Source organism: Camelus bactrianus, chromosome 12 (genome assembly GCF_048773025.1).
Source record: "Camelus bactrianus isolate YW-2024 breed Bactrian camel chromosome 12, ASM4877302v1, whole genome shotgun sequence".
Lineage (NCBI taxonomy): Eukaryota > Metazoa > Chordata > Mammalia > Artiodactyla > Camelidae > Camelus > Camelus bactrianus.
The window spans coordinates 60,958,017-60,983,014 of NC_133550.1; the positions used below are offsets into that span (position 1 = coordinate 60,958,017).

Here is a 24,998-nt window from a genome sequence, read left to right on the forward strand (position 1 = left end):
AGATGCAAAAGGAGCAGAAACAGACTCCACCTCTTGATGAGAGGAGTGGCAGCCTCATAGCACAAAGGGGCATGGATACACGGAAGGGTGGAAATTGCAGCCAGCTTTTGCATCAACCACGCCTTCTGCCCCGTGTGCCCTTCCCGCATTCATTCATCATTCATTGCACACTTGAACAATGAATGAACACTTGAACAGTGAACACTTGAACACCCTCTAGGTCCCCAGCATTTACCAGACACGGGACACAAAGGTGACCTTGTCTTCATGGGGCCTCGAGACTTGTGGGGAAAGAGATGAATAAACCGACATGTGCCACAAAGTTACAAGGAATGAGCATTTACTTTATAGATATTCCTTTACACTGTACTTTTTTCTATAAAGTATTTGAATCAGCCTGCTAAAAAAGCACAAGCAATAAAATTGTGAATTTTAACCAAAAACCAAAATTTAAACCACAAGGAGAAAAAAGAGGGTGTTTATTGAATATCCAAGCATCTTACTCTTCCATCTTATTCTCTTCCATCTTACATCTTATTGTCTCCCTCCATCTTTTCCATAACTCCGGGGGTGGGTATTATCATTCCCCTTTTGTAGTTAAATAAACTGAGGCTCATGGCAGTAAAATGACTTGCCCAAGTTCACACAGGTTCTGAGTGGCAGACCTGAGTCACACTGCTGAGTCTGGCCTCAAAGTCTGAATGCTACAACAGAACAGCTGTAAAAAGGAGCTGCAGATTTGACTGAGCTTCCTAGCAGCCCAGGGGAAAAAAGAAACTGAACATATTGCCCAATTGATCACTAGACAGGAAAAAGCCAGGCATTTCACTGAGGGAAATAAAGTCTTTCCTTGCACTGAATTAATTTTTCTTTTTCAAAGGAGAGTTGATAAAAGAGAGTTTGTAGGGTGGAATCAATGGGGCTCACTCAGCTTGGACTGTCCAGGTGGAGTGACTCTTCAGCTTATATGCAGTGAGGTTGCTGAGTAAGTCCTCACTGACCCCTGGAAAAGGTTCTGTCCTCCAGTAAACATCTTCCTCTGTGTGTATGTGTCTGTGTGAGTTTCTGTCTCACTGTCTTTTTTTTTTAATTCCCTCCATCCTTCTCTCTGTCTCGTTGCCTCTGTCCCTCCCTTGCCCACACCCAAAATGCAAAGAGTCCCCGCTACTCAAACCTCTGCTGGTTTTTAGGAAGTGCTGCTGCGTCAAGAGCCTACACACCAGACCCCGGCAGGACAGGACTTCCTCCCCACACTGGGCTGGGCGGGGCCAACGGGAAGGGGCCTGTTGTAGCTGAGGTGACACATCCCGGCCGGGCAGCCTGAGCAGCAGCTTGGTCTGCAGGCCACCCTTCCCCGGGGGCTTCAGAATGGACCTGTGCCACCCAGGTAAGCACCCGGGCCAACCTGTCTGGGCCTCAGTTTCCTGTTCTGTAGAATGGGGTTAACAGTGCCTGCCTCACAGGCATCGGTGTGTAACTAGATGAAACACAGGTGGGACATGCAGAAGCAGGCAACGAATGATTGTGGGCTCAGGCTCGGTGCCAAGCTGTGTTCTAGGGGCTGGGAGTCCAGGGAGCAAAGCAGGCACTGCCCCTGCCCTCATGAGCTTACCTTCTAGACGGGGAGACAGACAGTCAATGTCTGAATATAACATGTCAGGTGGTGACAAGCAGAATGAAGAACAGTAAAGGATGATAAGGAAGATGGGAGAGAGTGGTCAAGAAGGCTTCAAAAGGAGACACCATTTGAGCAGAGACTTGAAGGAGGGAGGGAGTGATTCATGTGAGTATCTGGGGAAAGAACATTCTTGGAGAAGGAACAGCCTGTGCAAAGGCCCGGAGGCGGACATGAGAAAGGTTGCTTGTGTTGAAGCTGATGCTGCCGGGGAGGATGTAACTGCCTGGGTGGCACAAGGGCCCTGCAGCCCCTGTTTGGCCTCTGGGGGTGGTGACAGTGGCCTGTGGGGTGGCTGAAGACACTGCTTCTTGCCAGTAGAGAGGCCCAAGTCTGAGCAACATGGGACCATGGATGAGACCCTGCCAGGTGAGCAGGACCGTGTGTCTGCAGGGAAAAAAAAGAAGGCTGTTCTTTTCTTGGCAGTTTGGACAGGAGCGGACAGGATTGTGTTGTGTTTCTGTGAGGCAGAGAGGAGAGGGGCCAGGTCTCTGCACCCTGCATCTAAGAATGTTCCAGCATGGCCTGAAATTCCAGAAAACAAGAGCTGCTAGGAGCCATCCCATTCCCCAGGTTCAGATAACATGAACCCTGTTAGCAACAGAACCCTTTCTTCAAGCAAAACCTAATACAGAGCAGTCTGACCCCACCCTCGCCCCACGGGCTCTGGAGAACACAGTTAGAGAACCACCGATCCATTTTAACAGCCCCCATTTACAGATGGAACAAAGGAGGCCTGGAGAGGGGCCCAGTCTTGCTGAGGCAGGACCACTCCCCACCTCCTGGCTCCCTGTCCCAGGCTGTCTCCCTGAACCCCATACTTCTCCAGTGGGCTCTTGGGGGCAGGTGGCTCATGGACTATAGGGGTTCCATGAAGACATCTTAGGGGGCAGCTGGGAGGTAAGAGGAGACCCAGTGAGGAGTGGTGCCTGGCTCAAGGTCACTCAGCAGACGCGAGGGTGGCAGGAAACAGTGAAGTTATCCCCCGACAGACTGCCTGTCTTTCCACCATTACTGCTTCTTTCCTTGGGGTCTTCACATACTAAAGTCCTTAGGATGGTTGTCCCCATAATCAGATGAGGAAACTGAGGTTCTCAGAGGTGAACTGGAAGAAAGGATGGAATTGCCCAAAGTCGGGCAGCTGATGAGTGGCAGAATGGGGACAAGAAGGCAAGAGGAGAGAGAGCCCCAGTTTAGCCTGGGCCGTTGGGGAGGGGAGGGGCGGGGCATCCGAGGGAGGCCAGAGGGTGAGTCACTGCATCTCTTCAGGCTGGCCTGGAAGGACAGGGGTTGAATTGAGTCGCTGCAGGCAGCGTCTTGGGAGATTGGAGGACTCCATTGATAGGTTCATCTATTCATTCATTCCTTCACTTATTCTGTAAGCAGTCCTCTGGTGTGCAGGCCCTGAGTTGTGCAGTGCTGTGGACAGCAGTGACCCAGCCGTGGGCCCAACCCTGTGGGGGGCTGCTGGTCCACGGTGTGGAGGAGGGAGAGACAGACCCTGCAGGACAGTGACCCAGGGCAGATGTGCAAACCGGCAGAGACCTGGAGCATGGGATGGAGAGACTCTTTCCACCCGGGGCAGGGGAGATATGGGAAGACTTCCTGGAGGAAGTAGAGGGAAGGAGGGAAGGTCATTTCTCTGCTCCTCAGACTCGGTCTTAATCAAAACTCCTCCACAGCCAGGTGACTTCCCCTCTCTGAGCCCAGATTTGTCATCTCTTAAGTGGCATCTTCACCCCGGTCGTAGTGGGGGGAAGTGGGGAAAGAACGGGGATGGAGAGTCAGCCTGACCCGGCTCAGATCCCAGCTTGGCACCAACCTACCAGTGTTGGTGTCCTCTTCCTTCTGTGGGTTTCAGCTTCCCCACTTGTACGAAGGACAGGATGGCGCCAAAGGCCCCTGGGAGCTGCCTCCCCTCCTCTATCTGGGGGTGTCGCACCCAGAACCAGGTCCCCTCCCCCTGGGTCTGTTGAAAAGCTGAGAAGTCCAGGTAACAAAGCCCCAGCGTGACCAAAGACAGTCCTGGGGCTGGTGCAGTAAGACGGCGGGTTAAAAATAGAGGCAGCTGGGCTTGGGGAGGAAGCCACATGCAGCGATGCACCCCGCAGGGCCTTGAGGGCTGGGGCAGGGCAAGCTCTGAGGGCCGCCCCCTGCCCCAGTGTCCCTCACACCCAGACTCTGAGGGGCCTCTGCCTTCAGGACCCCAGGATCGCACCCTCCTCCTGGCCTGGAAAGGGGAAGCGAGGCCGGCCAGCTGTCCTGGAAGTGGGGCTGTGAGCAGATTTCTAAAAATACAACGGGAAAGAGGAAGGACAAAGGGGAAGTAGAGAGGAGCTGGGGAGATGGCTGGGGCGGTACCTGGGCACACTCAGCCGGCCGGGGCTCTGGGTGCGGAGGGCACCCGGCCGCAGTCGTGGTTGGGGGTGGGGGTGTCAGTGTTCAGGCCCTTGTGCGAGGTGGACAGCACAGCCTAGGGCGGAGTACACGGAGTTTGTGGTGGCAGCGGTTGTTACTATCATTTAAATATCTTTGTGTTTTTATCATTAACTTTATTATTATTAAAATCCATCTCACACAACCTGCACCAATGCCTGAAATGCCATCATCACCAGGCTTGGAATCAGAGGTGAGCACCCTCAGACTGTGTCCTTGTCACCCTCCCTGAACCTCAGCGCCCTCAGCTCTGAAATGGGGCGAAATCCCCACTTTTAAACAAATAGGTGCAGGGTCGCAAGGCCCCCGTGTACCACGCGATGGGTGCAGCAGGCCAGGGGCTGTCAGCACTGTCTCATGGGTTCAAAGCGCTTGGCCAGTTGTCACCAGATGGAAGGGGACAGTGGGCTGAGAGGGTTCACGAATGCACCTGTCAAATCAGGAAAGGAACTGCATGAAGAATAAAGGCAAACAAGCCCTCGCTGCCCACCCCCACTCTCCTGGGAAAACTGTGTCCCCAGCTCTACGATGTGGGCCTCGTTTTATTTCTTACCCCAAAAGAGAAAGGGGCTGGGATCGTTAAGCATCAGTCATCCTGCCTCCATCTTCATTCTCAGTGGTGATCAGCCATGGTCGGCATTTCTGTGTCAGAATATCCAAGGTTAGTGTCTTGATGGGGTTTTGATGATTTGCATGGAGATGTCTGGCTTCGGAAGATCAGTGTCAGGGTTGTGGCCTCAGAGCCCCAGATGGGCCTGGGTGTGAGTCCCATTCTGCCACCTCCCAGCTGTGCCCCCTTGGGCAGGTCACTTAACCAGTCTGAGCCTCTGGCGCACCATCTGCAGACTGACTGGAAACCCCTCCCTTCAGAGCTGTTGTCGGGTTCAAAGGAGCTAGTGGGCGGCAAAAGCCTGGAGCCCCCGGGGCCTGAAACAGAGCAGGTGCCCAACCAGCAGGACTTTCCTTCGCTAACAGCTTGGCTTATTCATCAGGCAAGATCCCAGATCTGCTGCAGGGATGGGAAGGAGGTGAGGGAGAGGGGGAGCCCAGCTGGAGCACAGAAGGGCCCCTGCGAGGAGATGGAGAGGATGAGTAGGAGCCACTAGGCAGAGAAGAGAGGGAAGGGCATCGAGACACAGGGAACAGCAGGTGCGAAGGCCCGTGGAGGAAGAGAGCACATGGGGGCAAAAGAAGGGCGATCAGGAGGCTTCAAGTCGGGGGCAGGGGTGGGCGCCTTGTGAGATGAGGGTGGGGCACCACGGGGACTGGTGGGTCTTATCGTCAGGACAATGGGACGCCATAGGAGACTGGCTGGAAAGGGCAGAGTGGAGGCAGGGACATCAGGAGGCCTTCAGTCACCCAGAGAGAGGAGCCGGGGGTCTGGGTGAGGGTGGGGGCCATGGAAACAGAAAGAAGGTGGACAGGGCTTAGTGATGGAGGAGACACGAGGGTGAGAGAGGTGCATGTCAAGGTGCCTCCTGGAGTCCCTGGGGGGCCATTCCCAGAGCTTGAGGACTCAGGGAGAAGGCCAGGTTGAGGGGAAGCTCTAGGAGTTCCATTTTAGTCCCAGTGACAAGTGAAATGATGGTCAGGACACAGAGGGATGGAAGGGTCTGAAGCTCTGGGAGGGGCTTAAGGCTGAGGGTATGCGTGTGAGTCCTGGGCCCGGGATGGGAAAGGGGAGCTTTCCTGAGGAGGGAGGAGAAGCTGGCCTGGGACCCAAGGGGAGCCCCAGAGCTCACCCCTTGACCGTCCACATTAGGGATTATCCATAGAAACACGAAATTCCCACCTGGCTTCTCTCCAATAAGCAGCCTGCCTGGAATCCACGTGGCCTCCACCAGCAGGTGTGCCCTGGGCCAGAAGCAGGGCTTCAGAACAGAAGCCCCAGCCAACAGGAAAACAACGAAAAGCAAACAAACAAAACACAAAAGCCTGATCTTTCACCCCAAAGTCAGCTAGAGGTGATTGGATTTTTCCACCACGGATCTCAGCCTCCCTCCCCTCCTGACAGAGGAGTTCCAGGTCCCACCTCTGGTGCGGCCTCCCCTGCTATGACCCTGCTCCTGTCTCCACAAGGATGGCCCCTCATGCCTTCCGTTCCTGCATGTCCCCAATGGCATGCAGAATCTACCTCTGCTTAGGTGTTGGCAAACTGGGGTTCTGATCCCAGCACTGCTACTTCCCTGCTGTGTGACCCTTGGCAAGTCACTTCACCTCTCTGAGCCTCGATGTCTCAAACTGAAAAAGATCCATTTAAAAGAGTTACGAGGATTAAATGACACAATTTACGTGGCACTGCTGGCATGGAGCAGGTGCTTTTGCACTTAGAGATTAATAAGACTCTTGCTTTGTCCCCTGGGGTAAGTGCCACCTCCCCTCACTCCCCTGGAAACCAGGATCTCTAGACCTGCAGGCTCAGAGTGACAGGGACAGAAAGGAAAACTCCCAAGGGGGTCACTAGAAGGTATGTGGAGCCCCTTCTGCTCCTTGTTTCTAAATGCGTGTAGGTTGCCTCTTGGGCACCGAGCACCATCTAATGGTCATTGACTTAGGGTGTATGACGCATCCTGGAGGATGGTGCCCTGTCCAAGCATTATAACGTCTCCAAACTGACACCTCAGCTGCACCTTCAGTAGGCTGCTCCATCACCCTGTCAGGCCAGTGATCAGGCCAGTGTCTTCTGGTGGTAAAATGCGTGAGAGTACCAGCGGGTCCCACGGCCACATGCTCTTCCCACACCTCCTTTACTGGAAAGAGGGTCCCTGGGTCTAATGTGAGGTTTTGCAGTGTTCTGAGTCAGCAGGTCCAACCCTTGGACAGCGCTGCCCTGTGGCCAAGGCTCTGTGGGCGAGAAAGGCCACCACATATCCATAACATGTGTGGATTCCTGGTGAGATGAATCACTGGCCTTTGCAGAAGGGAAGGGACCCAATGCAAATGATTTGCCACCAAGTTGCTGGTTGGTCTTCTGGAGGAACGATGGGTCCTTGTTGCTGGCAGGTCTGATACTCAGCAGTGGCAGGGTGATGCCAGTGGCAGGGCGAGCCTGGGTGATGGAGTTCACACCTAGCCTCCACAGGGGCCAATGGTTACTTCATTTGGGTACCACTGCACCAGCACTGGGCTGGTCAGTCAGAGACTGGCTGATGTCAACTGGCTGAATCATTCTGTCTGCCTGGTGGTTTAGCGCCTCCCCTGTGGTGGGTGCTTGCTGGGGAACATCAGTGTGCTTTACAAACATCTTCCCACTCTGTGCCCACTCCCATCGGGCCACCCACTTGCCTCTTCCCCAGACCTCTCTGTTCCCAGTCTTCCTTCTTTCCTTCTTTCTGACCAATAAGGCAAGCCATCCTCCACTGCCCATGAATGCTTATGTATTCGTACTCACACCACTTCCCTTTCCACATGAAACAGATGACTCGGTGCCCTGCCCAATGCTCTGCCCATTGGGAGGACTTCTCCCCACTGTCTTTCTGGGTCACTTTGAGCAGAACTGTAATTCAGTAACTGTCCAGTTTAACTCATAACCACACCCATGGTTCCAGCCATCCATCCTGGAACCAAGTCCAGGCATTTTTCTTCTTTATCAGAAGGTCACAAGGGACCCATCCATGAAGATACGGTGTGAGCTGAGGGATCTGTTGCAACAGCAGTAGATGACATACGGGTCTGGGTCACCCATCCCTGGGGCTTACTGGAGCCTTCTGTCTCTGCTTACACCTGTTTCTGGGTGAACCACTTACAAAGGACTGCTGTTGGGCACATTTGACTTTATAACTTGGTGAGTCAGACAGACCCACCCTGCTTGCTTGACCAGGGGAATCATTACCATATATACTTGCTAAAATGTTTCAGGAGCCTTGCTTTTGTGGACCTGGTCTCTTCTTCAGTCAGTAGAGCCTGGATCTAAAAACCAATCAAGGGGTCTTGGCTTTTATGCAGCGACTGCCCTGTGGGAGGGGCAGATCCTTGGGCAAAGCAGCTCATTTGGGCTAAGTTCCTGGGCAGGGACTCAGCTGTGGGCCATCAGCAGGTGATACACACTCACCCCCAGCAGCTGAGGGAGTGGGTGCCTTGGTCCCGAAGGGGAGACCTGGATGGCGTCTATTATACATGTGTTGCACCCTGACCGTATGTCAGATCCTTGCTGCATGTTGGCAAAATTCAGCTTTTTTAATCCAGACAACCACCATCTAGGTTATGGTCCATGTTTCAGAGACAAGGACGCTGTATTTGTTGAGTTTCAGGTATAGCTGCTGTAACTAAGAGACTCAGAAAAACAGTGACTGAGACATTCTCAGGACTTATTTCTCTCTCATTGAAAAGTCCAAGTGGGTAGCTGGCCCAGGGGAATATGATGACTCTTCTCCACATGGTTGCTCGGAGCCCGGGCTCCTCCTAGCTTGGCACCTGCTTCCACCTCAAAGCCCGGGATGGCTGCTCAGTCCATGGGAGGGGGAAGTCGGGAAAGGGACCCCTCGATAGTGTCTCTGCTTTCATTTGGGAAGGATCACATCTGTCCTTGTAAAACCTTTAAGAAACAAGACTAGGCACTTCCCAAAGCTAGGACTTGAGAGTCGGGAGGATTTGGGTGGGCAGACAGGAAAAGGCATCCCAGGGTGGAGAAGCTGTAGAGGCAAAGGTGGGGAAGTAAGACTGAGAGTTAGACTACTGGGGGCAGTGTGGGGCGGGCAGGCTGGACTGGCGGCTCTTGTTGAGAATGGGGAGCGAGGCTCACTGGGAAAGCCAGGGAGACTATAGAGGCCCCAGGACCAGGAGGAGGGCTTTTCCCTCTAAGGAATAAGAGGTCTGTGGAGATTTCGACCAGAAGAATGTCATGGATGGGACAGGAAGCCTGGCGTGGGGTAGAGGTGGCTCAGCTGACTCAGCTGTAGAAATGGTCACAACACCACCTCGCACAGAACACCAGCACCCCCGTGTCCCCTGTAATTCATTTCCAGGCGAAGAGGGAAGAACCCAGGCTTTGTAGGCAGCTGAATCCAAGTCCCACCCTGGCTCAGCAACTTATCCCTTCGGGACCCTGGCCAGGTCATCTCGCCTCTCTGAGCCTCAGTGTCTGGGGCAGGAACTGTGAAATGTCCCCTCCCCCCCCATCCAGTTTCCCCATCTTACGGGGTAAGGCTGTCAGGACCACCCCACTAAAGGCTCATTACCCAGCCTCCCTTGCAGGTAGCCGTGGCCATGTGACTGCATCTGGCCAATGGGATGTGAAGCACAATGAGACGCCACTTCCTGGTCATGCAAATAAATGAGTGAATAACCAACAGACGTGTGATCCAGTGAAGGAGTAAATTAAAGTTCCAGGGAAGGACAAACGCCTTCAGCAAGTGTTGTACTGAGTACCTGCTGTGTGTCAAGCTCTTTCTAGGGGCTGAGGAGGCAGCAGCAAGCAAAATTGTTGAAGGGTTTGTTCTCTTGGGGCTGAGAGCGAAGTGAGTAGAACACAGAAGATGCAAGTAAACAAGATGGCTTAGGGGGTCTGTACCCAGACGGGTAGAGGAGACATAAAGCTGATAGGAGAGGAGGGTGGGGGAGGGACTGCTTTAGACAGGGCAGTCAGGGAAGGCCTCTTGGAGGAGGTGACATCTGGGCCAAGGCCAAAGTGAAGAGGGCAAGCAAGGCATGGGTTTCTGGAGGGAAGAGGGCCCTGGGGGAGTGAGAGCTGACTGGGGTGGCTGGAGCCCAGTGATGGGGAGGAGGGCAGGGATGAGCCAGTGACCACTGGTGCTTCTCTCTCCAGACCCAGGGGAGCTAAGCAGCGTGGAGACAGAGGAGCTGCAGCAGATCAAATGGCACCGGAAGCAGCTTCTGGAGGACATCCAGGTGTGCTCGCCTCACACACAGATACACATGCTCTTGTCCACACACAGGCTCGTGCTGACACGCCCTCAAGCCACACTCACCCACAAGCCAACACTCAGACATACTCACGCACCTCCGCGCTCACTCCTGACCCAGCCTGGGCTGAGAGCTCACAGGTAGCCTCCGCCCCCGCCCCCAGGAGTAGAGAACAGAACTCCCAGGGGCCTCCCCACTCCTGGGCCCAGTCACCAGGGCCCAGAGACAGCCAGGAGAGTGGGGGACAGAAAGGGGGCTACTGATGAAGCAGCTACTGTGTGCCAAGCTCCACCTGGGGCTCTGTCCCCCTCACGGTATGTCAGGTTTTCCTGCCACCTATGTGGCACATCCCCACCCTGGGCCTCAGCTTCATCCCCCCTAAAGTGTAGGCCATTTGTTCTAGATCACACCAGCAATGTGTGCCCAGCACTTGCCAATTCACCAGTTTCTCAGAGGTTAGCTCGTCTGATTCCCAGCAACCGTCTGAGACATGCTCTGCTTCTGTTCCCAGACTGTGCTGTGCTCAGCCCTGCCCCTGGGCCTTTGCACTCCCGGTTCCCTCCACCTGGGATTCTCTCAAGCCCTCCTCATGGCTCTGCCTTCTCCTTATTTCATTCTGGGCTCACATGTCTCTCCTCCTAGATGCCGCCCTCACCACCCCCAGGCTATAGTTGCTGGGGCCCCACCCGCATCCCACCCCATGTACCCCTAAGATTCTAGGGAAAGTCAAAGGCACAAGGTCATTCACTCAGCATGTGATTTACACCTACCACATGCCAGGCTCTTTCTATATCATTACTCTGATTGCTTCTGCATGGTCCTTTCACTGGACCCGTGACCCCCATGATCCCAACCCCACAGGCCTGTGAGCTCCACATAAGGAGAGCCTGGGTCTGTTTCCCACCACTGTATCCCCAGCCCAATAGTCAGAGCATAGTACGTGCTCAATTAACACTTGCTAGTGAGCCCTCATTTTATTTGTGGAGAAGACACTCAGGGATTCAGCCAAGATCACATGGACAGGAGCTGACTGGGCTCAGATAGAGGCTCCAGGCCCCATCCTGTCCGTAGGTCCCAGGACAAGCCCCCAGGATTACCCTCATCCCAAAGATCTTGGAGGAGGAGAGGGGTGCCTTTGGGGGCTCCGGCCAGATGCTCATGTTGCTGCCCTGTGGGGGGATGCTGGGCCAGCTGCCACCTCTCCCCATCTGCCTGGTGTTGGTGTTGGCAGAGTTGAGGATCTCCACTGGCACTGGGCACCTCTTGCCAGGTCAAGATGATAAAGACTTGGGGGTGGGGCATGGGGAAAGCACAGGCTTGGAGTCAGATGTTGGACACATCACTTCACCTCTCTGCACATCAGTGTCCTCTCCTGTAAACTCCACTGGAATTGCAAAGCCCCTGAGAAGACGGCCTGGGCTGTCTTGCACCCTCATGTACCCATGGTACCTGGCTCATCGTGGGCACTGGATCTAGGGCGAGGGACAGGGGAAATGGTTGGATGGAGGGAAACCAGAGAGGAGGCGGGGCCTGATCAGAAGGCAGGAATCTGTGCCTCCTGACTGGGGAGGCAGGAGGGAGCCATGGACGGAGTTTGAGCAGAAGAAAGGCAGGCACCAAGCTGTGCTTCAGAAAAGTGGCAGCTGGGTGGAGAAGGGCCTGTCAGGAAGGTTTGGCTCAAGGGCAGGACACTTTTCAGCTGCAGAGGCAAGGGATGGGAGGGCGGGAAATAGCGTGGGGAAAAGGGTGGTGACTGGGGACTCCCTCACCCCACAGGAGCCCTGGGAGACTTAAATGTAAACAGAGGCTATATGTTTGGCTTGGGATTTTGAGGATATAAGACATCTGGGAACGGGATCTGCCAGGGGAAGGTCCCTCAGTAGTGGCTCAAGGCAGACAGGTTTGGGATTCACACCCAGGGTTGGGAGCTCTTGTGTGGGAGGGCGGAAGGTGGTGGACCCCTTCCCTCCACCCTCTGACTCTCCCTCCCCCGTCATGCCCCTACCACCCCACAGAAACTCAAGGACGAGATTGCGGACGTGTTTGCCCAAATCGACTGCTTCGAGACGGCAGAGGAGAGGTGAGGGGCCTGGCAGGGGAGCCTGGGGAGCTGCCACAGTGGTTTCCCAAGGTTGCCACACGCCACGAGTGACTGAATGAACAGAGGCCATGCCTGGGCTCTGAGATCCAGCCCCCAAAGGGGAGGCAGGGGAGTGAGAGAGGAACAGGGCGGCCCTGACACTCCATCCCGTGGTCTGGTCTGGTCCTTGCTTCCAGACAGCCCCTCTCTTCAGCAACAACCCCATCCTCCCACCACTTCCACCCAGAGTCTCTGACCCAACTTCTGACCAATGGCTGGCCAGGATCATCCTGGGAGGGGCCAGGGAGAAGGAAAGCTCAGCCCCAAGGACAAGGACGAGGAAGCCAAGGGCCATACAGGGACAGGAGCCTGGCCCGTGGCAAGGCTGAGGTTGGTCCACCTTCCCTTACCCGTAGGGCATCATCCACCCTGCCTCTTCTATGGGAAGACTCCCCCCACTCTGTGACCTAGATTTGGTCCACTCGCCTCTCTGGGCCTCAGTTTCCCTCTTTGTGCAATGAGAAGGTTGGTCCCTGAATAATCCCCTAGGGCCCCAGGGCACTGTCTGCTACATATGGTGTTCCAGGAGATCCCCACCCTGCCCCTGCCACCCCTCAATTCTCTGATGCTTCTGATTGCCACCTCTCTAGCCCGCACACACATGCACACGCATACACACTCACACACGTACATACATGGCCCACATGACTCCAGATCCCCTACTCCAGCCCCAGTGATGACAACAACATAACATTTACAGAGCAACTGACATCAGCTATTCCAACGCCTTAACCTCTCAACAATGCAGGGGTGCAGGTGATGGAGTCCCTCTCATTTTATTTATTTATTTTAATTAATTTATTTTATTTTGGGGGGAGGGGGAGGGAGGTAATTAGGTTTATTTATATTTGGAGGAGGTACTGGGGATTGAACCCAGGACCTCACGCATGCTAAGCATGAGCTCTATCACTACCGCTTGAGCTATACCCTCCCCCCCGAGTCACTTCCATTTTACAGATGAGGAAACTGAGTCCCAGAGAGGTGAAGCAACTCGCCCTGAGTGTCTCAGCCAGCAAACGCTGGAGTGGGATTTGCACCAGGAGTCCGGCTGCAGAGCCTGTGCCCTCACCCCCAGCCTCCCCAGTATCTTGCTCCCACTCCAAGCACAGGGCCCCTCAAAATCCTCCCCCCAGAGCAACTCTGGGTCCTGAGGCCACAGCTCAGGAACTGGTTAAAGTGCTGGTGCTGGGCCCATTGGAAGTCTGGTTTCATAGCTCAGGGAGGGGCCCAGAGCTTGCCTTTCTCACCTTCTCCCAGGTGATTCCTGCGCAGGCTCTTAGGGAATATTGGCTCTAGCTGAGGAGAGCGTCCCCGGGATTGGCGGGGTGCCCTGGGGCCCTGGGCTGCCCAAGCTGACATCTTCCTGTCTACAGCCGGATGGCCCAGAAGGAGAAGGAACTGTGCATCGGGCGCAAGAAGTTCAACATGGACCCGGTGAAGGTGGGCAGCGCAGGGGCTCGCGTCAGGGGGTCGGGGGAGCTGTGGGCTGGGCACCTCCACAATGCCCTCTTCTTCCCCTCAACTGACACAACTACCCACTCTGCAGATGGGGAAACTGAGGCCCAGCTGGGCTCAGCATCTTGTCCACGGCTGGGGCCCTGCTAACCCCTCAGCATAGCAGCCCCAGGGCCTGAGGTGGGAGCCAGGTGGATGGGGTGGGGTCTGTGATGTCTGCAGACTTGGGGTCCCTTGGCTCTGGGCCTCTGTCTCCCCCGCTGTGAGTAGGACTTTGCACAGTGGGGCCCTTAGACTCTGGGGCTCAGTCTTCAGAAGCGTCTTCCAGCCTCTCGGCTAGAGGGAGCCAGCCCTGGGACGCTGGCACAGAGAGCAGAGCACGGGGAGCTCAGGGTTGAGCTGTGCTCTAACCCCCATCCTCCGCCCCGCCCCCTACTGGCCTCAGAGCAACCCCCCTCGCCCAGCTAGGTGGCAGCTGGGCTCCTTTCCGGGAGAAACAGAGACAGGAGGAAGCCACAAGCTGACACACAGAGGTGGGGTCAGGGCAGCCAAGGGGTCCCTGGAAATTTACTGCTCTGGTTTAGAAGGCTGCCTCTCTTCTCCATCATAGGCCACCAACTTCACACACCCATCCACCTCCCACAGCCACAGAAACCGGACCCATGCCCCCATCCACGTGGAACACACCCACATACACACTAACGCACGCCCCTGCCTGGGAGGGGCCTCTGAGGAGTCCCCAGGGCCATCTGCTGTCACTCAGAGCCCTCCACAGCCTGTCCCCATCTTCCAGCAGCCTCTTCTCCAAAAGGAACAGGGACACAAAGGAATCATCACAGAAAACCAGAGACCAGCCCCTCAAACTCCTAAAATTAGAATGACAGACTTTGAGTGCCTGGGTTGTGGGGAGCGATGGCTGTGATATTGTCAAATCAGAAGAGAAGGTTTCGAGCAGGAAATCAGGCGAGGCACACTCCCATCTTCACACACAAAGCAGAGGACAGGCCCCGCCAGGAAAGTGTCTCCCTCTGAGTGGTGGGACCGGGCAATCTCCTCTTCTTTTGATTAAGCTGGCTTTTTGCTAATTTTTATACAATGGACATAGATTACTTGTAAGAAAAAAAAAGATGAAATACTATTTTTAAATAACATGAATTTTAAGGGGACAAAATGAATGGCTGAATCATTCCATCTTAAAATTATCAATTCATAGAATCATTGACGCATAAAATCAAAATGTGTCAGACTGAAGGGGACCCTGGGGAGCACCTGGCATGAACCTGCTTCATCGCAGGAACCCCGTCTCTCTTTGCATGCCTCCGCTGATGGGGAACTCATCACCTTACAAAGGGAACTTCCCAGAACAAGCTATGCCAATGCCAGAATGCCAGGCCCCAGGGCGCTGGCCACAGGGACTCCCTTCCATCCTCCTCCCATCCTCCTGTTGAGTGGGGCTGCTCACAGCCTCTGTGTACTACCTCCAGGGCATCCAGTATCTCATTGAGCACAAGCTGCTGACCCATGACGTCCAAGACATTGCCCAGTTCTTGTACAAGGGTGAAGGCCTCAACAAGACGGCCATTGGTACCTACTTGGGGGAGAGGTAAGGAGGACAGGGCCTTAGGGAGGCAGGGAATGAGGGTGTGCAGGTGTGCACAGATATGTGTAGGTAACTATGGGAATGCATCATATTAGACAAGTCATAACTTCTGGGGCTTCAGCGGGCCAACTGATCACTTCCCTCCAGATTCTGAGCCAAAGCCTGCCTGCCTTCATTCTTTCCTTCATTTAGAAAACAAGTAGATATTTTTAGGATCTATTGTGCACCAGGCAGTGTTCTAAGCCCTGGATCTACACCAGTGAACAAAACTGACTGCCCTCGGGGAGGTACATTCTAGTGGGGAAGACAGATCCCAAAATATGTTAAGTAAGTTAGAATACTAGAAGTGCTTTGGAATACCAATAAAGCAGGGAAGGGGGAGGAGAAGCTCTGGGAATCAGGCGTCGAAAGCTGTGGCTTTCAATAGTGTGGACATGAAAGCTCTCACAAAGAAGGTGACCTTTGAGTGAAACTTAAAGGAGGTGAGCAGTGTAGACATCTGGGGGAAGAGCATTCCTGGCAGAAGGAAGGGCATGTGCAAAGGCCCTGAGGCAGAAGCCTGCTCAAGAATTAGCGGGGCTAGTGAGACTGGAAGACAGCAAGGGAGGGAGGAAGTAGTAGGCAACAAGGTGGCACCCGAGAGAGGGTTTTTGGGCAGAGGAGTCGTCTGAGGGGACCCCTCTGGGTGCTGAGTTGGGGATAGACTATAGGGGACAAGCATGGAGCTGGGCTAGGGAGCCAGCAACCCTTCTTCCAGGCTCCCCAGAGGACACACTCCTCCTAAGCCAGCAGGGGATGCAGGTGGTAAGATGGGCAGTGCTTTCCAATTTAAGATCTGGGAAGAGGGAGGAAATGGGGGTAGGCATGGTTCTCTCCATGTTACAGATGAGGACACTGGGGCTGGGGGAGGTCAGGTGGCTTGAGTGGGGTCACACAGGCAGGAAGTAAAAGAGGAAGGCTTTGACTCAGGGCAAGCTACTCCAAAGCCAGAGCTCCCCTCCTGGGTGAGAACAGTGCTGGTGAGCCGTGGTCGCCGGGCCAGCTGTGTGTAGGACATGGGTGTTCACGTGGAAGTCAGGGGGACGGTGATGTGGGCTCAGACAGATGTGAGCGACCAGATGGCGGCTGGATATGGAAAGAGGATGTCTCTCCCCTCCTTTGCCCCCACCTCAACCCCCTCCAGGAGGTGGGTGCCAACAAATCCTTCCCTTCTGCCTCCTCTCCAGGGACCCTATCAACCTGCAGGTCCTCCAGGCCTTTGTGGACTGCCACGAGTTCGCCAACCTCAACCTCGTCCAGGCCCTCAGGTGAGTGGTCCAGGGGACAGGGGCCTGATCCCCGAGGGTGGCATGGCTGGGGGACTGGGAGCACCACCATCCCCATGGCTATCAGCACAAACAAAGCATCAGGAACAAAAATTAATTGATGACAGTATCCCCCCCACATAGAGCCGAGGTGAGGTGAGGTACTAGGTGGGGACTGCCTGGACCAGCGCCTGGATGGTTACTAGTATTAATACTACTAGTATCATTATATTGCCCCGTTATAATAATAATATTTAATCATTGTAATCATTATTACTATTATTACTGCCATCCCCACTGCTTTTTGGATTAGTGCTTGTTTTATTTATTTTATTAATACAGCTTAGTGTGTGCTGCATTTATTATTACTTTTCATTTTCTAATTAGGGTATTACCGTTGCTACTCATTTTTACAGCCATGGGAGGCGTCACAGTATATGGGTTAGGAGCACAGACTCTGGAGCCAGACTGCCCTTTTCTCCTAGCTCTGCTGCTCATCCCCTGGGAAAGTCATTAAAAAAAAAAAAAAAAAAAACCTCCCTGTGCCTCAGTTTCTTCATCTGTAAAATGGGGATAGTAACAGTACCAACCTCATAGGGTTGTAAAGATGAAATGAGAAAGTGCTTAGAACTGGTCCCTAGTGAGTGTTTAGTAAGTCTTGCTGCTGTGGATGATTCCTGGAAAATCACCTCCCAAGTGGGGGCATTTGATCTGGGCTGTGACGAATGAGTAGGAGTTTGCAAGGCAGAGAAGGAAGAAGCCACCACCATCCAGGCAATGTGGCCTCCCTCCAACTCCCATGCTCTTTAAAAGAGAGGGGTAGGTGGTTGGGAGTCTCCAACATTCATTCATTCATTTATTCATTTGTTCATTCTTTCACTCATTTGACAAGCCTTTACTGAGCAGCTAGTCACCGGGTACCCTGACCTGTGCGAGAACCAGCAGGAGATGTGAGAGGAGCAGGCACAGCACTTGCCCTTGGGGAACTTAGCTGGAAGCTGTGGAAATCATGCAGTTCCAAGAAAAGGAGGCCCGGCCAGGGGAAGGCACTCCCTCAGGGTCCCACAGTCAGAGCCCAGAGCCCAACAGCCAGGCAGGGAGGGGCCTCAGAAACTGAGTCAGCAGAGACGCCCCTCGTGGGCTGAGGTGGACTGGGCCTCAGATGAGCAGAGGGGAGCACCTGCATTCTAGAAGAAAAGGCATTTCTTGGGTCCCTCCTGAAGGCTTGTTGCTCACGAGTACAAATTCCACGGACCCCTCCCCATGAGCCTACATGACAGGTACAGACTCTCCCATTAACAGGATAAAGATTTAAGCCTAGGAGAGGCAGAGGGGCTTATGGGGGGAAAGGTCCCCCCATACACCCGTTGAGAGCCACCCCCTGCCCTCACTGCCGACGGCTCTGTTCATCCCCCAGACAATTCCTATGGAGCTTCAGGCTGCCAGGTGAGGCACAGAAGATCGACCGCATGATGGAGACCTTTGCAACCCGATACTGCCTCTGCAACCCAGGTGTCTTCCAGTCCACAGGTGCCAGTGTTGGGGGAACCCTGCCTGCCCAAGTCTGCCTTCCAAGGCACCATGGCCTCTCTACTCCCTCAGATTTCTCCCAAGCACCCAGACCCTGGGAGCCCAGATTCCCGTCATGAACACTCACTGAGCCCCAGCTCTGTGTCAGGCCTTCTGCTAGGTGCCTGTTGAGCAGAGCTGCCTCGGGGCATGATCCTTGGGAGAAGAGGCAGGAAATAATGTCACTAAGGTGCTAAGGCAGCAGTAACCCCATCTGAGGGCAGGGGTGGGGGAGTCAGCATGTCCAGGATGGCTTCCCAGAAGTAATGAGGTCTGAATGGGGTTTTGAAGGATGAATAGGAGTTCTCCAGGAGGTCAAGGGGAAAAAAGGCCTTTTAGGGAGGAGTTCTAGTTTGAGCAAAGGCACAGAAGTATAAAACAGCCTGAGCAGGATGGAGGGACCAAAGGGAGTTAGAAGGACATCAGAAAAGGTCAGTCCTCCATATCCCCCAACACAGTGGGCGAGAAGTCATCACCGCAGGCTTGTCCTGGCCTCTTCTCTGGATCTGAAGTTACCATAATAATCATCAAGTCCATGTATTGAGCATTCCCCGTGTGCTAAGTGCTTTACACACGCAAAGCCATGTGATCCTTCCATCCACTCTGCAAGGTCAGCAGTATTCTCATTCCCATGTTGAACACAAACTCAAGAGAAGTGAAGGGGGCTTCTTGGCAGTGTATCTATGGCAAGTCCTACAGAGCATTTGTCTTACCTTGTAGTTATAGACAAATTAGGGATTTGCTTATTTATTATCTGTCAGCTCCTCAAGTCTAAATGTCCCAACTACGGTGGGGACCGTCCAGATTTTTTCACCTGTGAATCCCCAGTCTGCATTCCTTAGTAGGTATTCAATAAATATTTGTAGGAAGAAAGGAATTTTAAAGCACCAGATGTGAATCACAGTCTCTCTACTTACTTTTGTGACCTTAGACATGTAACTGACCCTCCCTGAGCCTCAGTTTCCTAGTCTGTAAAATGGGGGTGGGAGCAGGGCCTACCTCATGGTGTCACAGAGCAAACACCAACAACATTAGGTGCCACTGACATCAGAGCTAGAATCATCGACGTTCTAGAACATGAAGACTCTTCAAATTAAGCCTCCTAGAGTGGAGGGTATGGTTCAGGGGTAGAATGCATGCCTAGCATGCATGAGGTCCTGGGTTCAATCCCCAGTACTTCCATTAAATAAATAAATAAGTAAACCTAATTACCTCCCCACCCACAAAAAAAAAAAAAATTACTGGGCAAATTTAAACCTCCTAATGTCCCAGATGGGGAAGCTAAGGTTCTGGGAGCCCAGGTACTTTCCAAGGTCAACCAGAGAGTTGGGGACACAGCTGGACTTCCCTTGCTCTGGACTCAGGGCTTTAAAACACCACAGAATAGTGATCACCTCCCTCCCAACTGCTCAGCCCAGCCGCCCTCCCAAGCACATGAAAGTCTGAATAATGGAACAGGAGCTTGGCGCCGGGAGCCCCACAATGCCAGCAAGATTACCAAGCAGCACGTGACAAAGCCCTGAACAGTGTTGCCGACAATAAGCTTTCTCTGGGTTCCGAGGAGGCAGGGAACAGAGTGGGCAGGGGCGCTGGAAGGGCTCGGCAGGGAGGAGGGCTGCAGCTGGAGCCGCAAGAGCAGGAGGGTTTAAATGGTAGAAAAGGGAAAGGGAGGGTGTGCCTGGCAGGGGGCCCAGCAGGAGCAGAAGTGCCGCGGCAGGAAGACTCAGAGGGGCTCAGAAGCTGACAGCTGAAGCCTGTTGGGAGCAGGGAGCCCCGTAAGAGTGGGAGGTGAGGCCGGACCTTGAATGCCAAGGCAGGAGGACAGGGTGGACCTTCAAGGTATACAGACAGCACTCTTGGCCCCTAGAAGGGGTTAGGGCAGAGGAGGGGAGAGTGACCAGCACCAGGACCATGACCTGCTGTCCCATCCTGCAGACACCTGCTACGTCCTGTCCTTCTCCATCATCATGCTCAACACCAGCCTCCACAACCCCAACGTCCGGGACAGGCCGCCCTTCGAGCGCTTTGTGTCCATGAATCGTGGCATCAATGATGGCAGTGACCTGCCTGAGGAACAGCTACGGGTAAGAGGGATGTAGCCCCACCCAGCCCTGGCCCCGGGCATCCAAGAGGCACCTGTCCTTGGGTGGATGGCCCAAGAGAGCCTCCCCTAAGATAGACCACTCCAAGAGGGAGAGCTGCTGAGATGGACCTCCAAGGTTGGTAACTGTCTTGAGATGGACCATCACAAAAGAGACTGGTCCCAAGATGAGCTTTCCCAAGTGGCCCCAATCTCAAGAAGGAGGTCCAAGGACATCCAGGAGGTCCTACCAGACTCACAACAACCTTTGGGGGAACTCTAGAAGCCCATCATTCACACATTCCAGGAAGTTCCTCACGCAGCCTAGGTCTATTTCTTAGAATCTCAGATTCTTTGATTCTCAGTGGGTCAGAGCTGAAAATCCTCACTCTGCTCCAGCCCCTCCCCCCTTCAGAGGGGAAGAAATGAATCTTTCACCTGCCGCACGTCAGCTCGAGAAGTCAAGCAGCACCCAGGCCTCCCATCTCCTCCCCAAACAGCCCTCACCCCTCCCACACTGCACCAGGCCCTGTGCCTGGCACGGGGCGCCCAGGGATGAATCAACCCAAGTTCAGGGTCTGGTGGGATGATGAGACATGTGTGAATTATAACCCTGTGTGATTCATGCTGTGCTGACCATAGTAACGTAGCTATTGAGACACAGAGGGCTCTACTATCACTCTCCTGGGGGCAGGGGAAGGGTGCTATCCTGGAAGACTCCACAGAGGAGGTGACTTTTGAACTGGGCCTTGATGGTTGAATGGGAGTTTTCCCAAAGGAAAAGTAAGGGAAGGACATTCCAGAAAGAGGAAGGGGTCAGAACCTGGCCTAGTTGGGAAAGGAAAGGACATCCAGAGTAGTCAGCTGGGTATGTATAGATAGTAATGGCGGCAGGGTGGGGCCAGAGTGTCCAGGGCTTGTAATGACAGGAGTTTGCCTGCTTCCTGTGGGGAAAGTGAAACCAGGAGCTGTTTTATAAACACAGGAGTGAGATTCAAAGCTTGGCTCCGCAAAAATGAATTAACAATTCATTTCCAGGGCTACAGATGCCTCAGAGCTCAAGAGAGCTTCAGTTCCCTCTGGGTCAGAGCCCTGCAGGAGGGGAGGAGAGGGTGTGAACGCCACCCCCACAGCTTAGCACCCTGTGAACCTCCCTCAGCAGAAGCCTGGTGAGGGGAGAGCCTGGGTCTGGAATGATTCTGGTGCCCCTCAGAGTTTGAGAACAGCCACACCCTTAGGCCACCACCCTCCTTGGTCCCCAGAGGAGAAAGTTCATCGTGGAAGTGGAGGGACAACATAAAAGGAGGGCTTGAGAGTAGGTTAGAGCTCACATCCCGCCTCTCTGTTTGCCTGCTGGGTGACCTTGGGTAATGACTCACCTTCTCCAAGCCACCATTTCCTCAACCAGGAGAACGGGGATGGTGATGCCTGCATCACAGAGCTGCTGTGAGTAGTAACATTTAAAACTGTAAAGGGCATAGTCCATGCCAGGTACATAGCACAAGCTCTAAATGGTGACTTACGTCATGATTAAGAATAATTAATAATAATTTAAAATCCCCAGCACTTAGTGAAATGCCTGCAATGTGAAAGGCATTTGAGAACTGGTAACTCACTGTGGTACTCAGGGAGGGAAGATGCGCACACCTTGTCTGGCAGATAATGGGTTAATGGCATGCCAGCACCCGTCCTGCTGGATCTCCCAGGTGCCACTTTATTGCTTCAGCCCCCAAAGAGCCTCCTTCAGCATCTCCCTCCTTAGCTATTTTTCCCAATTCAAGCCTTTTGTTAATAACAATGCACTGCATTTGTATAGAGCTTGTAACTTTCTTCTCATAGGGCATTCGGGTCTATTATCTCAATTTAGCTTCAAACTCTGCCTGGGAGGTCTGGGAAGGGTTTATTATCCTCCTTGGCAGCCAAGAGAGGCAGGCACTGAACGGAGTGGGGAGTGGGGAGCAGAGAACAGAGCGCTGGAGTCACAGCCACATCCAAAACCTGGCTCCCCCATTTTCTAGTTGTGTGACATCAGGTAAGTGGCCTGACCTCTCTGAGCTCCCAGCTTAGAAGATTAGTGTAGAAACGTAAGGTATTTAGCACAGCACCAGTGTCATTGGACTAACTAATCCAGAATTCGCCCTGGGCACAAAGTGAGCCACACTGGCCTGGTCTTCGTGTTCAAGGCTTTCCCAGGTAGCTGCTGTGGACTGGGGGTCTTCTCGCCTTTTCTCAGGATCTCATCTTCCCCATGTGTAAAGCAAGGACTTGATTTTAAGCACCTTCAGAGATTCAGTTTGCAACTCTGCAGAAGGATTCTCCATGAAGCTTCTCTAGCCCGGGTCCCCGCTGAGGACACAACATTTTTAAGTGGCCTGATTTACGAAATGAAATTGACACAGATACATTACCTAAAGAGAGGTCACCCCATGACCACAAGGGTGCACAGCTAGGGAAGGCTTCAGAGAGGTGCATGATGGGAGCTGGGGCTCAGGCAGCTTGAGCTGGTCTTGCCCTGACCATCCTGATGGGGACGGGGCAGAGCGCCTAAGAGACTCAGGGTGTGGACGTGGAGGATGGGAAATCAAATCCCAGCCCTGCCCTTATGGCTGTGTGCCTTTGAGTGTGTGCCTCAAGTTTCTTCATCTGCAAAGTGGGCTGATGACACTGGTGTCACGTTATTCTCCTGAGAAGCAGACAATGCACTTCAGGTGCCTGGCACCACTCACCTTGACAGAGCTGCCCAAAAAGGGAGCTTGGGTAGAGAAGGGGAAGGAAAGAGGACAGAAGGAGGGCTCTCCAACCTCTGATGTCACAAGTGGAGTAACCGCAGTCCAGGCAGGGGAACAATCTCCCAGTTCAGGGCATCTTCTGCTATGCCCAGCGCTGGACCTCCTGGGTTCTTGTCCAAGCATCTCCATCAGAACTGACCAGGTACTGGGCCCATTGACTGTTTTTATTAAGTAATCCTGACAACCTTGGGCAGTAGGTACCATCTCCAGGTTACAGCAAAGGAAACTGAGCTCAACAGTGGTAGCTGGCCAGGGGTCTCAGCTTGTGAAGAGTCCAGATTCAAACTCATGTCTATCTGACTCCAGAGCCCTTCCCTCTGCAGAGACCAGAAGGCAAGTTCTAGGGATGGAGGTTTTGACTGTGTTTCCCAGCTTCTGGTTACTTCCTGGCTGGAGGAATTTCAGCTCTCATAATGGAAAAGATTTGGAATTGATGGTCAGCTTCAGGCTCAGCTAGATCTAGGTGCCCAGTGAGGTCAGGGCTCATTCTGGTCTCTCCCTCTCTGAGCAATCCTCTCCTCCATGTCGACTTCCCTCTTAAACGGGCTCTCCCCAGGTTGTGGCAGAGATGGCCCAGGCAGCTCCCGGCTTCCATCTTGCTTAACAGTTTCAATTAGAGCCCCAGAATTAAGGCTTATTGGCTGGTGTGGGTCACAGAAAGCGGGGTGGGGGCAGGATTCCCCAGGGGAGAATGGAGTGGGTGGGGAGGGGTGGATGCAAGGCTAGAGAACCACCGGGAGATGGCGGTTATCTTTCTGATCACATCCAACCAGCCGGGAGAAGGTAGGCTGGCCCAGTGGTTTGGTGTCAGTGGGTGCAGGAGTGTTCTTACGGGGGGCGGGGGCGGTGGAAGGAGGCTGGTGTTTACAAATTACAGGAAACACGGGTGCACTGAGCTGTTTTCTTTCTGGGGGCAGAATTGCGGTCTGTAGGGCACCGGCAGAAACTGCCGGGGGCTCCCTGTGGGTGCCACAAAGGATGAGGCCCTGTCTGCCCCCACTGCCGGCCTCCTTGGGCCTTCGGAAGATTTGTCTAGGCTGCCAGCTTTGCTGACAAGGCCTTGCTGCCACAGGCCACATTCAACCAGCCAGCGCCGCCTCTGAATTCCCGGGGCCAGACTTCCTGGCTGCTCTAGGGGTGCCCGGGCTCTAAAAAGAGAAATAGTCCCCTCCCCCTGCCAACAGCCAGCTAAGCTCGGGGACTTGGAGTCCACCGGTTGATAGATACCTTCATCAAACCCAGGAAAACCTGCTTCCGGTAGCCACCCTCCTCCCCCGCTCTCGTACCCATGGCCACCCCTACGCTCCTGGGTCAGAAAAGACATTTAAAAACCAGCACACACCATTTCTACGCCTTTGGGAAATCAAATGGTACTTGTGAAATTTTTCATTTAAAATTTCAAAGAACCCATCTGAACGGCAGCACACACAAATGCAACAGAAGGAAGTAATATAGTTATCTGGACAGTGGAGACCCGGCATTGTCTCTGGTTTAATAGACAATTTAGAATGCTTTTCCAAACACTTGGAAATCTGGGCAGGAATGTCCACGGAACACGGTGCCCCATGGCAGGGGGTTCAAAACACACAGAGGTGATCTGTTGCCAACATCTACAACTCTCCCACAGGAAGGTCTCAGCCCTGGCTTGCATACCTCTAGTGACAAGGAACTCATTACCCTACAAGGTTGCTCCTTCCTTATTTCAGCCACTCTCACTGCTACAAAGTCCTCCATGGGGAACTGGAATCTGCTCCCTGGGGATTTCCCATCCCCCTGAACAGGGCTCTGCCCTCTGCCTGGGAGAGGGGTCTTTAAGAGCCAAGGTCAGCATCCCACCTTGAGTCACAACATGAGCAGCCAATCTCCAACTCCCTAGCAGCTCCTCTATGTTCCCTTGGCCAGGGTACACCTGGAAGTCTCAGCTACTGCACGTAAGAGGAGACCCCTCCCCCCCGGATGCTGCCCAAGGAGGCCCCGCCCCTGACTGCTGTGCCCCAGAGAATGTGTGTGCTTGTGTCTGTGTGTGTGCACACCTGCACGCACAGGTGAACATGTGCGTGTGTGTACACATCCCAGCTGAGCCTCCTT

General features: G+C 53.8%; 1 protein-coding gene across 6 annotated transcripts in view; it reads left to right on the forward strand.

Annotated features, from left to right (window-relative positions):
* Positions 1 to 1,238: 1,238 nt before the first annotated feature.
* CYTH4 (cytohesin 4) overlaps positions 1,239 to 24,998 on the forward strand; it is a 29,975-nt gene continuing 6,215 nt past the window's right edge. For 2 of the 6 annotated variants that reach the window (XM_074375502.1, XM_074375503.1), the window contains exons 1-9: positions 1,273 to 1,387; positions 1,661 to 1,783; positions 9,876 to 9,958; positions 11,989 to 12,053; positions 13,487 to 13,553; positions 15,053 to 15,171; positions 16,395 to 16,475; positions 17,890 to 18,002; positions 19,977 to 20,125. In XM_074375502.1, the coding sequence (XP_074231603.1) occupies positions 1,693 to 1,783; positions 9,876 to 9,958; positions 11,989 to 12,053; positions 13,487 to 13,553; positions 15,053 to 15,171; positions 16,395 to 16,475; positions 17,890 to 18,002; positions 19,977 to 20,125 (768 nt within the window). In that variant the 5' untranslated portion in view covers positions 1,273 to 1,387; positions 1,661 to 1,692. Of the gene's footprint in view, positions 1,388 to 1,660; positions 1,784 to 9,875; positions 9,959 to 11,988; positions 12,054 to 13,370; positions 13,554 to 15,052; positions 15,172 to 16,394; positions 16,476 to 17,889; positions 18,003 to 19,976; positions 20,126 to 24,998 lie in introns of all 6 variants that reach the window. The other 4 variants (XM_074375505.1, XM_010960346.3, XM_074375504.1 and 1 more) reach the window with 4 other exon arrangements.